Consider the following 12,734-nt stretch of genomic DNA (forward strand, 5'->3'; position numbering starts at 1 on the left):
TTTTGCTGAATGGGCATAAATTTACAGACACACTCTAAAAGTGGAAAGGCTCCTGAGAGCAGTGAAGGCTATTCTATCTGCAAATGGAGGACCAACACCATATTTATACCCAAGGTTTAGGAATAAGATGTCCAACCAGCCAATATAGGCAAACCATTGTCCATTTAGTGTACCTTTACCAAGAGATGTTTAAATCTTTGGAGAAGGGTGTATTGATATGTGCCTTCAACATTTGCTCTGGCAGACAGCTTGCACGTTTACCCCTTATCCAGACACCTCTTAACCCTTTACTCCCCCACAGTCAAGATAAACCCACACAAATGTGTTTATGTACAGTCTTCATTTATACATACTACATAGAGTCTTTAACATTATTGGAGCGTATTCAATTCTGGTAAAATGCCTCTTCAAAATTAGAAAAATAATGATAGCATTATGTAAACCTCCGAGAAGCGAGTACCATTTTTTTTTTCTTTTTTTAAAGTCCTCTATAGGGTATTCAGCATATTTTGTAAATCACATTCAATAATCCTGGCAGGAAACTCTTATAGCAGTCCAAAGATTAGAAGGTTTCAACAGAACGATGGCGGGCAACACTTATATTGCAATTTTATTTCAATCGCTCAAACAAAAACAAAAAGTTAGCATGTAGTAAATTTAAAACAAATAAACAAACAAATGGTAAAAAAATAGCAGAGATGACTTGGAAGGATATGGGTAAAAAGCTATAAGTGAGAAAACTGGTAACATGGACAAGTGACATTCAATTAAAGTGCACCTGTCACCTTGAACACAGCAGGAGGAATTTTGTTCTTGGGCCAATGTACCGGAATTGACAAGCCTATTCACCAGGACCTACTAATGACATCACAGCATGAGGCTTTGCATACCACAGTTATGATGTCAATAGTTCCTTGTGAACCGATTGGCTTGTTGTTAACTTCCTCCACTGTGCAGGCATGACAGCTCCACTTAAAACTGTTCCAACTTCAGCTTCGGATGAGACACACAAGATGAGCGTGAAAAGTGTCAAACCAGGATGAGCGTGAATAGAGACTTCAGCACCAGCACTCACGGTTTATACATTCAGTTTCATTGTGATTGATTTTGTTTAACCTCTTGGGTATTATTTGATCACAGCTTAGGTCACAGTGTTGCAAAAAGAAGAAAAAAAAAAAAAAAAAAAAAAAAAAAAGTATTTTTTGGAGAGGTTGGAGAGAGATTAAAAAAGGAAAAAAAAACCCCCAAAAAGTGTTCTAAAGTTAAGAAACCTTGCCCAACAAGACAACAAATCACTCCCCAAAATATTGATTTCAGGATTTAGAGACTACAAAATAAAGTTAAAAAAAAAAACAAAACAATTTTAACCACTGAAAAGTTACTTGTTTGGATTTCCAAGATTTCAGAGGAAAAAAAAAAAAAAGATTAAACAAAAAATTTATGTAGGGGTGGTACAAGAAAAAGAAAGATGCCAGTAGATATGCAAGACAAGATGTGAAGACATAACGAAGACACTGGATCACTCAACAACTGAAAAATATGCTTTTTTTTTTTCACCAAGGCACAAAACGCGTAGTGCATAAACCGGTTTCCATTCAATAACAAGGGAGACCCATCAAGCTGTCTTACTTTGGACTGCTCATAGTCACATACCATAATAAGGTGGCTTTAGGCTTGAAATTTGTAAATAAACGGGGGGGAACACGCTCTAGTGTCACATACATGGCTGAACTCTCTAATCGTTGAAATGACTGCAGTAAACAGAAGTATAATGGTGATTGGAAAGGATGATAGCTTTGATGATGCTCTTGACAAGCTTGATGCGTCAGTCAACAACGCCTTTACTTCCTACCATGCACAACAGTTTTGAGGGGGAATAAAAAGGCTGCTTGCACATTTTGGAAGTTAATAATTCATCTGTAGAGTCCAGGTCTCTGTACCTTTTGAAAAGAAGACCAACGAAGAGGATGATGGTTGCTCAAAGCTTCCTAAAAATGCATGATACTTTGGTGACCAGCACTTCCTGGTGGGAAGAGGGGGGATGGAGTTGTGTTATTTGAGCTGCAGTCTGTTCCTTCTCGGTGGGGGTTCCATGGCAATATGGCACAATTCTGATCCAAAAAGTCCAAAAAGTCTCCACTGCGCAGTTTACACCTTGAAGGTCTCTCCTGAATTCTGTATCTCAAAACAAGTCACCCTTATACCAACTGGAGAACTGTGAACCTTTCCAGCACAAGAGTTTCACAGTGCAGGTCAAACCAAACTTCTTATAAGCTAGGGGCCTGTTAAAAGGATATTTTAAACCTGTATAAATCCTAACTTGGCATGGCAACCTTCAGTCACTCCCTTATTAAACTCCTTATCAAAACAAGATAAACAAAAAAACAGCTGGTTTGAAATATGCCTAGATTGGTCACAATGAAGAGGTTGTCCTAATATGCCTGCTAAAATGTTTAAACTTCACAGGAAGGACCCTCAAATTGCAAGATTTGAGAAAAGCACTGGATAAAATTGAAGGCTTATCTGAAGTTTATACTAATGTGGCATGCACAGCATCTGTAATGAAACAGAAGGTCATTAGACCTTGTCAAGTTGGCAATTTTCTCCTCATGCAAAAATTAAGATAACATAGTGCTGGCTTGATGCATATTCTGTTTACAATTGCTTTTCAGGGGTGAGGGGATTTGGTAAAGCATTGTAATAATCTGAGAAGGCTTTTACGTCCTCCAGAGATATGCTTTTGCGATATTAAAAAAAAAAAAAAAAAAAGGCAACCCTGTCAAAGTATCAAAACAATACATAGAAAATAAAAAAAATGGTGTTTAAATACTCTTTGCTCTCATTTAAAATTCACCCATGTGTTGTGACTGCACTGTTCCTGGAGTCTGACGTTCTCTCTGTTTTTGCCTTTTTAAAATGAAATATCAAATATTATAGGAAGACAAACCTGAGTTTAACACTTGCAGTACACCTAACTGTAGAACCCTCTTTAGACCAGCCATCTCTCCACCTGTGCATTGTTCTAAAAATCTGAAATGTGTGCAATGATTTCTTTCTTTTTGATGTGGATGCTTTTTGATATGCACTGCAAGCTCGTTGGACAGGAAGGAAAAAAAAAAAAGAAAAATAACTTCTGCATAATTGGTTAGCAACTTTAAGACAATTTATCCCCATCGCTTTCGAAGCGTAGAGAAAGGAGGAAAAAAAATAAAGCAGAAATCCAGGAGAGAATTCGTATACATCCAAAGTGAAGTCTCTGAAAGGTCTTTATATGCTGTTCCCCAGTTGCAGGAGTTCAGACTTCCTTTAAAACAGCTTAGAAAAAAAAAAAAAAAAAAAAAAGAAGTCCTTTTCTAATCAGGCCAGTTGAGCAGTTGCTTGGCGTTCTCTATGCACTGTTTGACTTGCCCAGCTCTTGCCTGATGGCTAAAAGGTACAAAAAAAATAAAAAATTAAACACAGAACATGAAATAAACAGTGCCATAATATACAGTCATAGCATGTCACGTTTAAAAGGTGCACAATAAAAAAAAAACAAAAACTAAAAAAAAAAACCCGAAACTTTGCTCCTCTTCTTTGCAGTTGCTACCTTCTGTGCCCCTCTGCGGCTTTCTTTGATTGAACTTTCCCAAGCAGAGCCCTCCCTCCTTTACGTCACTATAAGAAATACTATACTATAGTTACTGATTTATAAGGGCCTCTGGAAGAACAGAATCTTATTGTTGCTGTTAACCCCAATAGCAATAGCTCTGCCTTGGCTCTCCATGTTCTGCTTCTGGGGGCTCCCTCCTTTTCTTGCCTTCTGTGAGAATGTTATTCTTTCTCCCTATGTTCTGCCTTGAAGGCATGTAAAACACTTATGATTAGCTTTCTGGGTCGGGCCAGGAATGTAATCTATGGCTTCCTGCCATATAATCCTTTGCACCTGACCCATCTTATTTTCCTCATGGAGCAGTCCCTCTTTTGGATTCCTCCCTCCTTTTCCACCCAGCTGGGTGGTTATTCGTAGAACTAAAAAGGAAAGGGAAGGTTATAATCCCAGTCTATTTTTTTGCTATCTCTGTTTCCTTAGGGAGATTTCCCTTCACTTCCTGTCCCATAGCCAAAACAGGAAGTGAGAAATCCCTCCAAAGTGAAAGAATTCCAGGGTGGCACCAGGGTCATCAGAACTAGTATCCACATTGGAAGATTTTCCCCTCGAATTGTGTTCAGGTGTGAACAGAAAATTCTGGATTTTCTTTTACTTTCAAGAACAGTACACAGGACAAATAGAGAGGTTGAATCTCCCTAATGTGAACACAGATAGCAATAAAAACCTCAACTATATCCAAAACTAAAACAAAGGCTTTGCCTTTAGTTATACTTAAACCGTATAGGACAAGGTTAATTCTTAGACATTGGGTTATAGGCAGCTACCTTCAGGTGGTTGGACACTTGCAAAAGCTTAGCACCCCTCCCCTCTCCCAAGTACCCCCAAAGAGACTTTAGTTTTTTGCTGTTGTCCTTATGTGATGGATCCCTTCTCCTGTCAAACAAGATTTTTTCAATTCATCACCAGTTTTCCTTCTTTGACTGAGATGTCTAGCAAGATCTTACTGCGTATTGCATTAGCAGCTTCAAGATTGGTTACTCTTGATGTACATGTTGGGAACTGTACCAAGACCCCACAACCGCAGAGCCAGCCTATATGGTTTGCCTTCAGGCACTAGATACTGTGTTCGGCTCTCACTATGGTAGGTGACACAACAAGCGAGTTAGCCACATGATGCTATACAGGTTCAGGGACGTAGTCCATTCCTAAGACACCCAGCCTCCCTATGGGGGCTGTGGCATTGAAGCATTGGCACAACTCACCTCCTCTTCCTCCTCTCTTGTTGAGCCACAGAACCTTTACTATTCTTCCCAAAACCCAAATTGATCTGCAAATGGAATGGAATTTCCAGAGTGCTTTGCATTTTGTAAGAGAGGGGGAGGGCGAGCAGCATTGACGCTTCAGCGTCATAGCAGCTGATCATAATCCCTGCAGCGCCAATAGATCACTGCTGTGGGGAGTATCTGGCGTCAGTGAAGATTCTTAAAAATAAACCGCAGCCAGCAGGACATAGGACACACATCATTAGAGGCAAGTTATGGCCCTTATATTGCATCCACAAATTTAGAACTAGGCTTCAGCTTTAAAAAAGTGTAGCTGAACCCGTGCTTTAATTCACTTCACTTACATAAAATTATTTTAAAACAAGTCCATTTCAGACTACCCTGTCACAGGATGACAATACTGCTAACAATTTCACTGCAGAATGTATTGTCAGAAAGTATTGTCACTGAAGAGAAAAAATAACAGATGCACTGGCAGGATTAACAGGTAATAACAGTTTATAACAAAAGGGGACTTTTGTTACACTTTGGCTTTTTGGCTGCCATAATAATTTTCAGATTTTCAAGCTACTTTATTGCCAAGAACAAATGATACAAACGTTCAAATTCAACTATACTCACCATCAATAAGTTCCTCTTTAAGTTTTGTTAATTCTTTCCTCATTTCTTCTAAAATATCCTGAGGGTAAAAGAAAGATGTTAAAACATACAGATCGAGTAACATTCAGTAAGATGACCTAAAGAATTTCATGTTCCTGGAGTTATTTAGGATACGGACCTGTGGATTGCGGCAATTCTGACCTAAAAGGTAAAAATGTATGTCTGGTCAGATTAGTACTTCTCTGCAATATATGCACACTGCCCCAAGTTTTATTCCTTTAAAAAAGGTTCCATGTACAGAAAATACCAGTTGATCTGACAAAAATTCAGTAACTTCCTATTTGTGTTTACAAGTACCTCTTCTGCACTGAAATCCCAAACAGTGTTGACAGCACTGCCCACTCTTCTTCTGCTGTGGTAGAAAACACCTCCCCCGCTACTTAGTTCCATGACACAGGGGGCAGATGTTCTATAGTACAGCAAAGACGATCTCACGGAGGGCTGGCAACACTGCTTGGGATTTCAGTGTGGCTAAAGGCAGAATTGGCAGCTCAATACAGAAAGTTATTATACCGGATTTATATAGCGCCAACAGTTTGCGCAGCGCTTTACAAAATGAAGGCAGACATTACAGTTACAATACAATTTGGTGGAAGAGGAAACAGAGGGCCCTGCTCGTTAGATCTTACAATCTAGGAGGAAGGGTTGAGTGATACAAAAGGTAATAGCTGTGGGGGATGAGCTGATGGAGGAAATAAATGGCAGTTCACTGGGTAGAAGCAGGATAGGCTTCTTTAAAGAGAACGCTTTTCAGGGATCGTCTAAAGGTGGATAAATTAGGAGAAAGTTAGGAGTTCACCGGATTTCAGGCAGAAACAAAAAAGGTATTTTTCTGTACATGTTGATTTTTGAAATAGACAAATAATGGGAAAATGTGCATACCTTGCAGAGAAGTACTGAATATGTATTTTTAATATGGCCCAGACAAACGCTCTAGAAGGCGAAGTAAAGTTTAGTTTTTTGATGCACTTCTCAGACTTTTACACACTAGCTCATCTCCTTGTTTTCTTTTTGGATCAAAAATAGAATGCCACCAAATCTCTCTTTCTAGCAAGGAATCACCACACATAAATATACAATAAAAAAAAAGTTTTAAACATGAAAGAATAAATAAAACAGGCAAATGTCCTGGCTTAGGGACTGGTCATTGCAGTACCTGTTTCAATCTGTCATAGTCCAATGATTCTGACTGTACCCCATTGGCACTTGGCTGCCCCGTTGGTGTAGACTTTGGTCTGAAACAAGAGAAAACAGTTGTTATGCGGCACGCTCAGCTCTCCAGCCATGGATGGAAATGCTCAGACCTGTGGTCACTTCCCTGCTGCAATGACCCTGATTGCACAATCCCAATGAAGATCGATGACTAAGAAAATATCACCAGCCAATCACAAATTTGCAACAAAAGCAAGTTACAGACAAAATACAGACTAATTTACCTGGAGATAATAGGAGATTTGCTACCATTTATCGTGTTTGTTCTTTCCCAAGGTTTTCTTGTTGGTTCTATGGGAAATATAGATAAAAAAAAAAAAAAAACCAAAGCAATTACAATTTTGTCCTGCTTAACAATGTATCAGCAATCCACTGTGGGATGTGTGTATAGTTCACTGCAATTAACACGATTAAAAAAACCATACTACACAAACTTTGCAAAATTGGTCTGCATCTAATTGTGTCACTAATTTGCATGATAACCATTTCCTACTGCAGCCTTTTCCTGTGAGGGTGCCCACTGTGTTCTTCAAGAGTGCCTTGGCAAAATGCCTTAAAATTGCTCAAATTGCCCACAAATTGTGTACAAGCCAGCAGGTGGATCAAAATTGCTGTTTTGTTACACAAAGCCTCAAGGTTTTCACTGTGCAACGTTAACACAGCCAGCTGCCAGTGTCCCAACAACCACTGGCATCATTAGTTGATAAGGACATCAGGCACCTGCACAGCATCCTTGTTTGACCCCCACGCCCCCTTCTATCAGCACTTGGTTAGCTGGGGGAGGGAAAATGTATAAAAAGGAATGCTGAAAGACTTGTCCGTACTGATGTGAAAAAAAGTGTATTTGCTTTGAAAGAATAAACCACCTCTAATGTTGGGTGTCGTACATGTGTGTATGCTGCTGCCATTTGTAAAGCTAGAAGTTTCATTTTATACATTTTAGAATCGGGTGCCTCAAAATCGTTCATAATTTTAAGGGTGCCTTGACTAGAAAAAGATTGAGAAACACTGTCCCACTGTGTCATGTCACATATTGCACAGAATTCTTACCAGGTGTGCCAGCAGAGGACGCTTTTGTAGGTACGATCTCAGCTTCCTCCTACAAGATACAAAGATAACAGAAAATGCAATCGAAGGCATACATACACATACTGTATAGAAGTGGCTAGGGAATAACTGCTCGCTATGCCACGAGGCTGCAACTTTTCATCTATTAGCTATGAACTCATCTAAGGAACATAGCAACAAGTATTCAAGTGTTTGTGTCATCCGCTTTTAAAGCTGTTTTAGATGTTTATAGACTGAAAAAGTGAATATTTGTTAAGCTATACAGCAATTCAAGGAGGGGGGGGGGGGGGAACACCACAGCTGAGCTATGAAGCAGTCCCCAGTTTAAAATCTGCACCAAGGCCCTGGTGATGACTCTGAAAAGACAGCCCGCCTCCATGGCCCATTCCCCCCCCCCCCACGGTTTTATTACTCCAGTGACTGGATAATAGTGCTCCCCAGGGGCGGACTGACCATTTGGAAACTCGGACACTGCCCGAGGGTCCGGGGTCAAAAGAGGGCCCAAAGAGATGCCCCTGGTACCTTTTTCATAGGCTTTTTTGAGTTTGGGCAAGGACACAGGGGCCCCATGATCCCCTATTGCCCAGGGGCCCCATGAGTTGTCAGTCCGCCCCTGGTTCTCCCCACTGTCACCAACCACGTATTATGCAGATGTAGTCTCACGCTTACCGTTTTGTCTTCTTTCGAGTCAGAGTCTGCTGGTACTTTCTCTGCAATCCGTCTCCTGTACAAGGAATGGATGAAAAGTCACACTTAATTAGGATGAATTATTTCTGCAGTATAGGTGATATGCAAATGATCAAATTTGCTCTGTCAGACCTAAGGCAGCACCCATTTCCAATGCAGATGCTTTAGGGAAATACTAAGTAGCTTTGGATTATTGGGAGTGGGGCTGCATGAATACGTTTCCGTTTACAGCAACGTGGGTGTGAAGTTCCCCAAGGTGCATAAAGGAGGAATACGAATAACTCTGTGGTATGTATCAGCATCTTGTGGTTATTCCAAAAACATTCAGACACCAGATTATAGTATTTATTCTATAGACAATATTTCGTCAAAGCAAAATGTTAACTAGCTTGTATTTTGCCCATCATGATTACCAACCGTCCCATCTCTTTCTCACCAACTCTCTAACGAAACTTTTAAAAGAAACTTTTCCATTTTCATTACATACTTTATTTTAGGCCCAGTGACATCGATGCGTCTATGTGCTTCTCTATGTAATACAGGCAGATCATGGCTGGGGGGAGAAGTCAGCAGGATGCTGTACATATATTTCAGAAAACATAACAGCAACTGCACCCTGGTACTCTTCTCAAGAGCCCCCAGTCCTGATGGAAGCAGTGGGCTAGCTTTTGGGAGGAATTATGATTATATCCCAATCTTTTAATGGGTGGTGCAAGTCTGGAGGTGTGGAAATACCTAGGCAGTCTGCATTTACATGCAGATTGCCTTAAGCAACTTTCACACATGATGTTGAGCCCCATTCATTTAAAGAAATGAAAATAATCAATGGAAGAGGCAGGCCAGGGACAGTGAAGCGTCCTGCAGGAATTAAGGCGAGCTCTGACGTCCTGCAACATCTAATACATCATAATACGGTCAGAGTATATATTTCAGTACAGGAGAGAAGAGCTACACTGGCTAAAAATTCTCAATCCAGCACACTTCAAGGTTTACAGGATGCCTGGTTCAATACCGAGTGCTGTGGCTTGATCCTCCGGCACCTAAGTCCCCACTGTGTGCTATAGTTATGTAGGTGCTGGTGGATAGAAACACAGCATGCAGAGGAGGTTGGGGCTATCACCACTCCCAGCAGTGACCAAAGTAGAAAATGTTTCAGCCAGTATAGTTCTGCACAGAGTGAAGGTAGCCTGCACTGGTGGTGGGACAGATACGAATGAACATTTCTGTCTACAGGCAGCACTTTTTAACTAGCAACAAAGTCACTTTAATGTTTGATCTAAAAGTCAGAATCAACAAGCAAAGAAGGATGGCCTTTAAAAATTATGAGAATAGTACAGTAAGGCAGCTTTCACATGGGAGATTGGATCAAATCCACCTGTCAGTTTTTCGGGTGGACCTGGTTGGAAAGTCCATTCATCCACATGGAAAGGCAGGTGTAAACAGACTTTTGTCCTTTTACACACACCTACCTCCAGGTCCAATTTAGGGAAAAAAAAAATTGAAGGGGATCTACCCTCTTCTGTTCAGGAGGAGCTGATTGGAGGGTAGTCTGGTGTAAATGGACAGTGGAGTCCGTTTACTCCTAATCTGTGTCCACTCTGCAGAAACTTAGCAGACATAGATGTGTCATCAACCCGTTCTGCTGGTCGAAACAGAGTCTGCCCCAAGTGAAAGAGGCCTAAACTGACCTCAGAAATCAAACGCTTAGGGAAAATAGTGTTAGACTTTCTCCTTTGGCTCACCTCCTGGCTAGTAGTGCACTCATTTCCTCCATTAGTCCACCGCCACCCATCGGCAGAGGGCCATTTCCACGACTCGATTCAGCCTTAGAGGGTCCCGAGCTGGTTCCAGCCGAACTTGCACTCGCCTGACCGGAGGCATCTTCAGTCTATGAAATGAAGATCAGACAATATTAAATGCTACAAACTTTTCAGCTGCTTGTAACATTTCCTAGCAGTTCATTTTTTTTTTTTTTTTTTTGAATGACAACAAAATTCCATATGACTAAAGAAAATGGTGTTAAACAACTTGTTCTCAGGCTTGAAGGATAGCATTCTGGATCCTAGTTTGGATTAACTTGCTCTTGAGTTGTCCAGATAGGACAGGCACAGTTGTGACACTAAGCATGATGGAGCAGCAGACAGAGCAGGGGAAAGACAAAGGGATACAAAGTTTTTCAGAACACTAATGCCATAGCTAACTCTCCCCTTAGCCTGTGGCAAATGCAGCTCTTCCATATAGCAGTGGCATGGTAACACACACCAGATTCATGTAGGTCCTTGAACTCCAGGCTGATGTGATTGACACAAATTAATGCAGCTCCATATTCATTAAAACATTGTGTAAGTACAAGAACTTGACTTGGTATCAGCCTACTGCAGTCCCTGAACAGCAGAGTTCAAACTGGGAGAAGGAGAAGCAGCACAGAGCCAATTAGTTGTACTGCTGTGCCAAGAAGATGTTGCTAAGAAGACAAAAGTGATAAGCTCATCAGTCTGCTGATTCTCTTTCCCTTTTCTGGTCACAGGTTGCGAGAGGGACAAGATCCATAAAGCTGGGTACATGCGGTCCAAATATCAGCTGGTTCAGCAGGAAGCAGTTGACATTTGGACTGTGTGTACAGCTGTCCTGACAGAAGCCAGTCTAAAGACCAGCTTTGTAAAAAGGACATGCGGGTAAATCAGCATTTGATTAGCGCTCGCAGCCAATGACCCCCTTTCAGAACACAAAGGCGCGGGAGGGATCACTCTACCAACATCATTTTGTTGGTACAGTGATCTCTCAATTTTTCTTTTTTGTTCAGCCTGTTGGGCTGAACAAAACAGACTGAACGTGTGTACCAGGCTTAAAGCGGAGTTCCAGCTGAAAAAAATAAAAAAAATAAAGTCAGCAGGTTCAAAAACTGTAGCTGCGGACTTTTAAAATGCAGCCACTTACCTGTCCCTCGGTCCAGCGGTGTCCTCACCACGGCTGAATTCACCAACTATCTTCTCTCCCTGGTGCCGGCATCTTCAGTTTGGGCACCCGGCTGTGACAGCTTGCAGCTTTACAGCTGGGTGCTCACTGCACATGCGCGAGAAATGCTGCACTTTGTGAATGGTCCGTAGTCTTCTGGGACCAGAAAACTACAGAGAGGGAGGGGGAGGGGGAACGACAACTTCCACTTAAGCTAACCTCTTAGGCGATTGCAGCGGAAGTGGGAGCAGGTACTTGTCAAATTTGGGTACCCGCTTCCCAAAGGTGCCAATTCTTAATGGGGAATGGGGGACAAAGAATTAAAGCGGGACTTCCCCTTTTGGGTGGAACTCCGCTTTAAGTTTTAAGCTGACCATACATGGGTCAGTTTTCTTCTGTTCAACCAGTGGGATGAAGAGAAAATTGATCCAGTTCGCCCACCCACACATTCAATGTGGATACAGAAATCCTCCCCATTGTGTCATTGTATTCTGACAGCGGGGAAATTCCCCATCGTCAGAATACACACACCAGCGCGGCAGCCTATTGCCTGCGGTACTGATAGAGCAGAGATATACTGACAGGGTGGTTGAACAGATGTCAAATCGATAGATCTCTGGTGAACTGGCTGCATTTCGATCCATGTATAGCCAGCTTTACTGAATGGCAGCAGAGGATAATCAGGCCTCCTGTCCTGCCAGACAGGGCTGTGCTGTATGCAGAGCTGTGTAGATTTTTAGTGCTGGTCACACAGAAATTGAAATCCTTTAGCATGTACAACCGTACTCATATGTATTCCACCTGTGGGTGTCTGCCCAAGGTTCAGCTTAAAAAGCATACATGAAGGGCTAAAAGTAAACATGTCAAATTTGGGCCATTCAAAGCAAACATATAAGAACATATATATTCAATTACACTCAAAAAAAACAAACAGGTGCAGCTGAAATTCCTATAGACATTGATATTTGCCCCTGCAACTTCTTGCATCTTGAGGTTTTCTACTGGTCAGTCAGGTCACCATTATGTAAAAGGACCAATAAAGAGGCTTGAGAGGGGAAAAAGTCAGCCCAAGCTTGGCTTTTACAGAAGAGTCCAGGTTGGCATATACAATTCTGGAACTGAGGTTTTTACAGAGGGTACTCTGCTCATACATTTTTATCATATGCTTAGTCTGAATTATGAGGATTTTAACGTTGTGCCTTAGCAAGCTAAACAAATCTAAAAAAACACCAAAAAAAAAAAAAAAAAAAGTGTCCTACCCCTTCAATTCTTCAATT

The 12,734-nt window shown here is 41.3% G+C and overlaps 1 protein-coding gene across 4 annotated transcripts in view; it reads right to left on the minus strand.

Annotated features, from left to right (window-relative positions):
- Nucleotides 1-592: 592 nt before the first annotated feature.
- Nucleotides 593-12,734, minus strand: part of ENAH (ENAH actin regulator) — a 140,792-nt gene continuing 128,650 nt past the window's right edge. For all 4 annotated transcript variants that reach the window (XM_089685075.1, XM_089685077.1, XM_089685078.1 and 1 more), the window contains 7 exons: nt 10,245-10,390; nt 8,485-8,539; nt 7,798-7,846; nt 6,972-7,038; nt 6,692-6,770; nt 5,497-5,554; nt 593-3,426 (listed from right to left, as the gene is read on the minus strand). In XM_089685075.1, the coding sequence (XP_089541201.1) occupies nt 3,389-3,426; nt 5,497-5,554; nt 6,692-6,770; nt 6,972-7,038; nt 7,798-7,846; nt 8,485-8,539; nt 10,245-10,390 (492 nt within the window). In that variant the 3' untranslated portion in view covers nt 593-3,388. The remainder of the gene's footprint in view (nt 3,427-5,496; nt 5,555-6,691; nt 6,771-6,971; nt 7,039-7,797; nt 7,847-8,484; nt 8,540-10,244; nt 10,391-12,734) is intronic.

This window comes from Staurois parvus, unplaced genomic scaffold (genome assembly GCF_062004578.1).
Source record: "Staurois parvus isolate SC_StPar_1 unplaced genomic scaffold, SC_StPar_1.0 ptg000362l, whole genome shotgun sequence".
In the NCBI taxonomy this organism is placed as follows: domain Eukaryota; kingdom Metazoa; phylum Chordata; class Amphibia; order Anura; family Ranidae; genus Staurois; species Staurois parvus.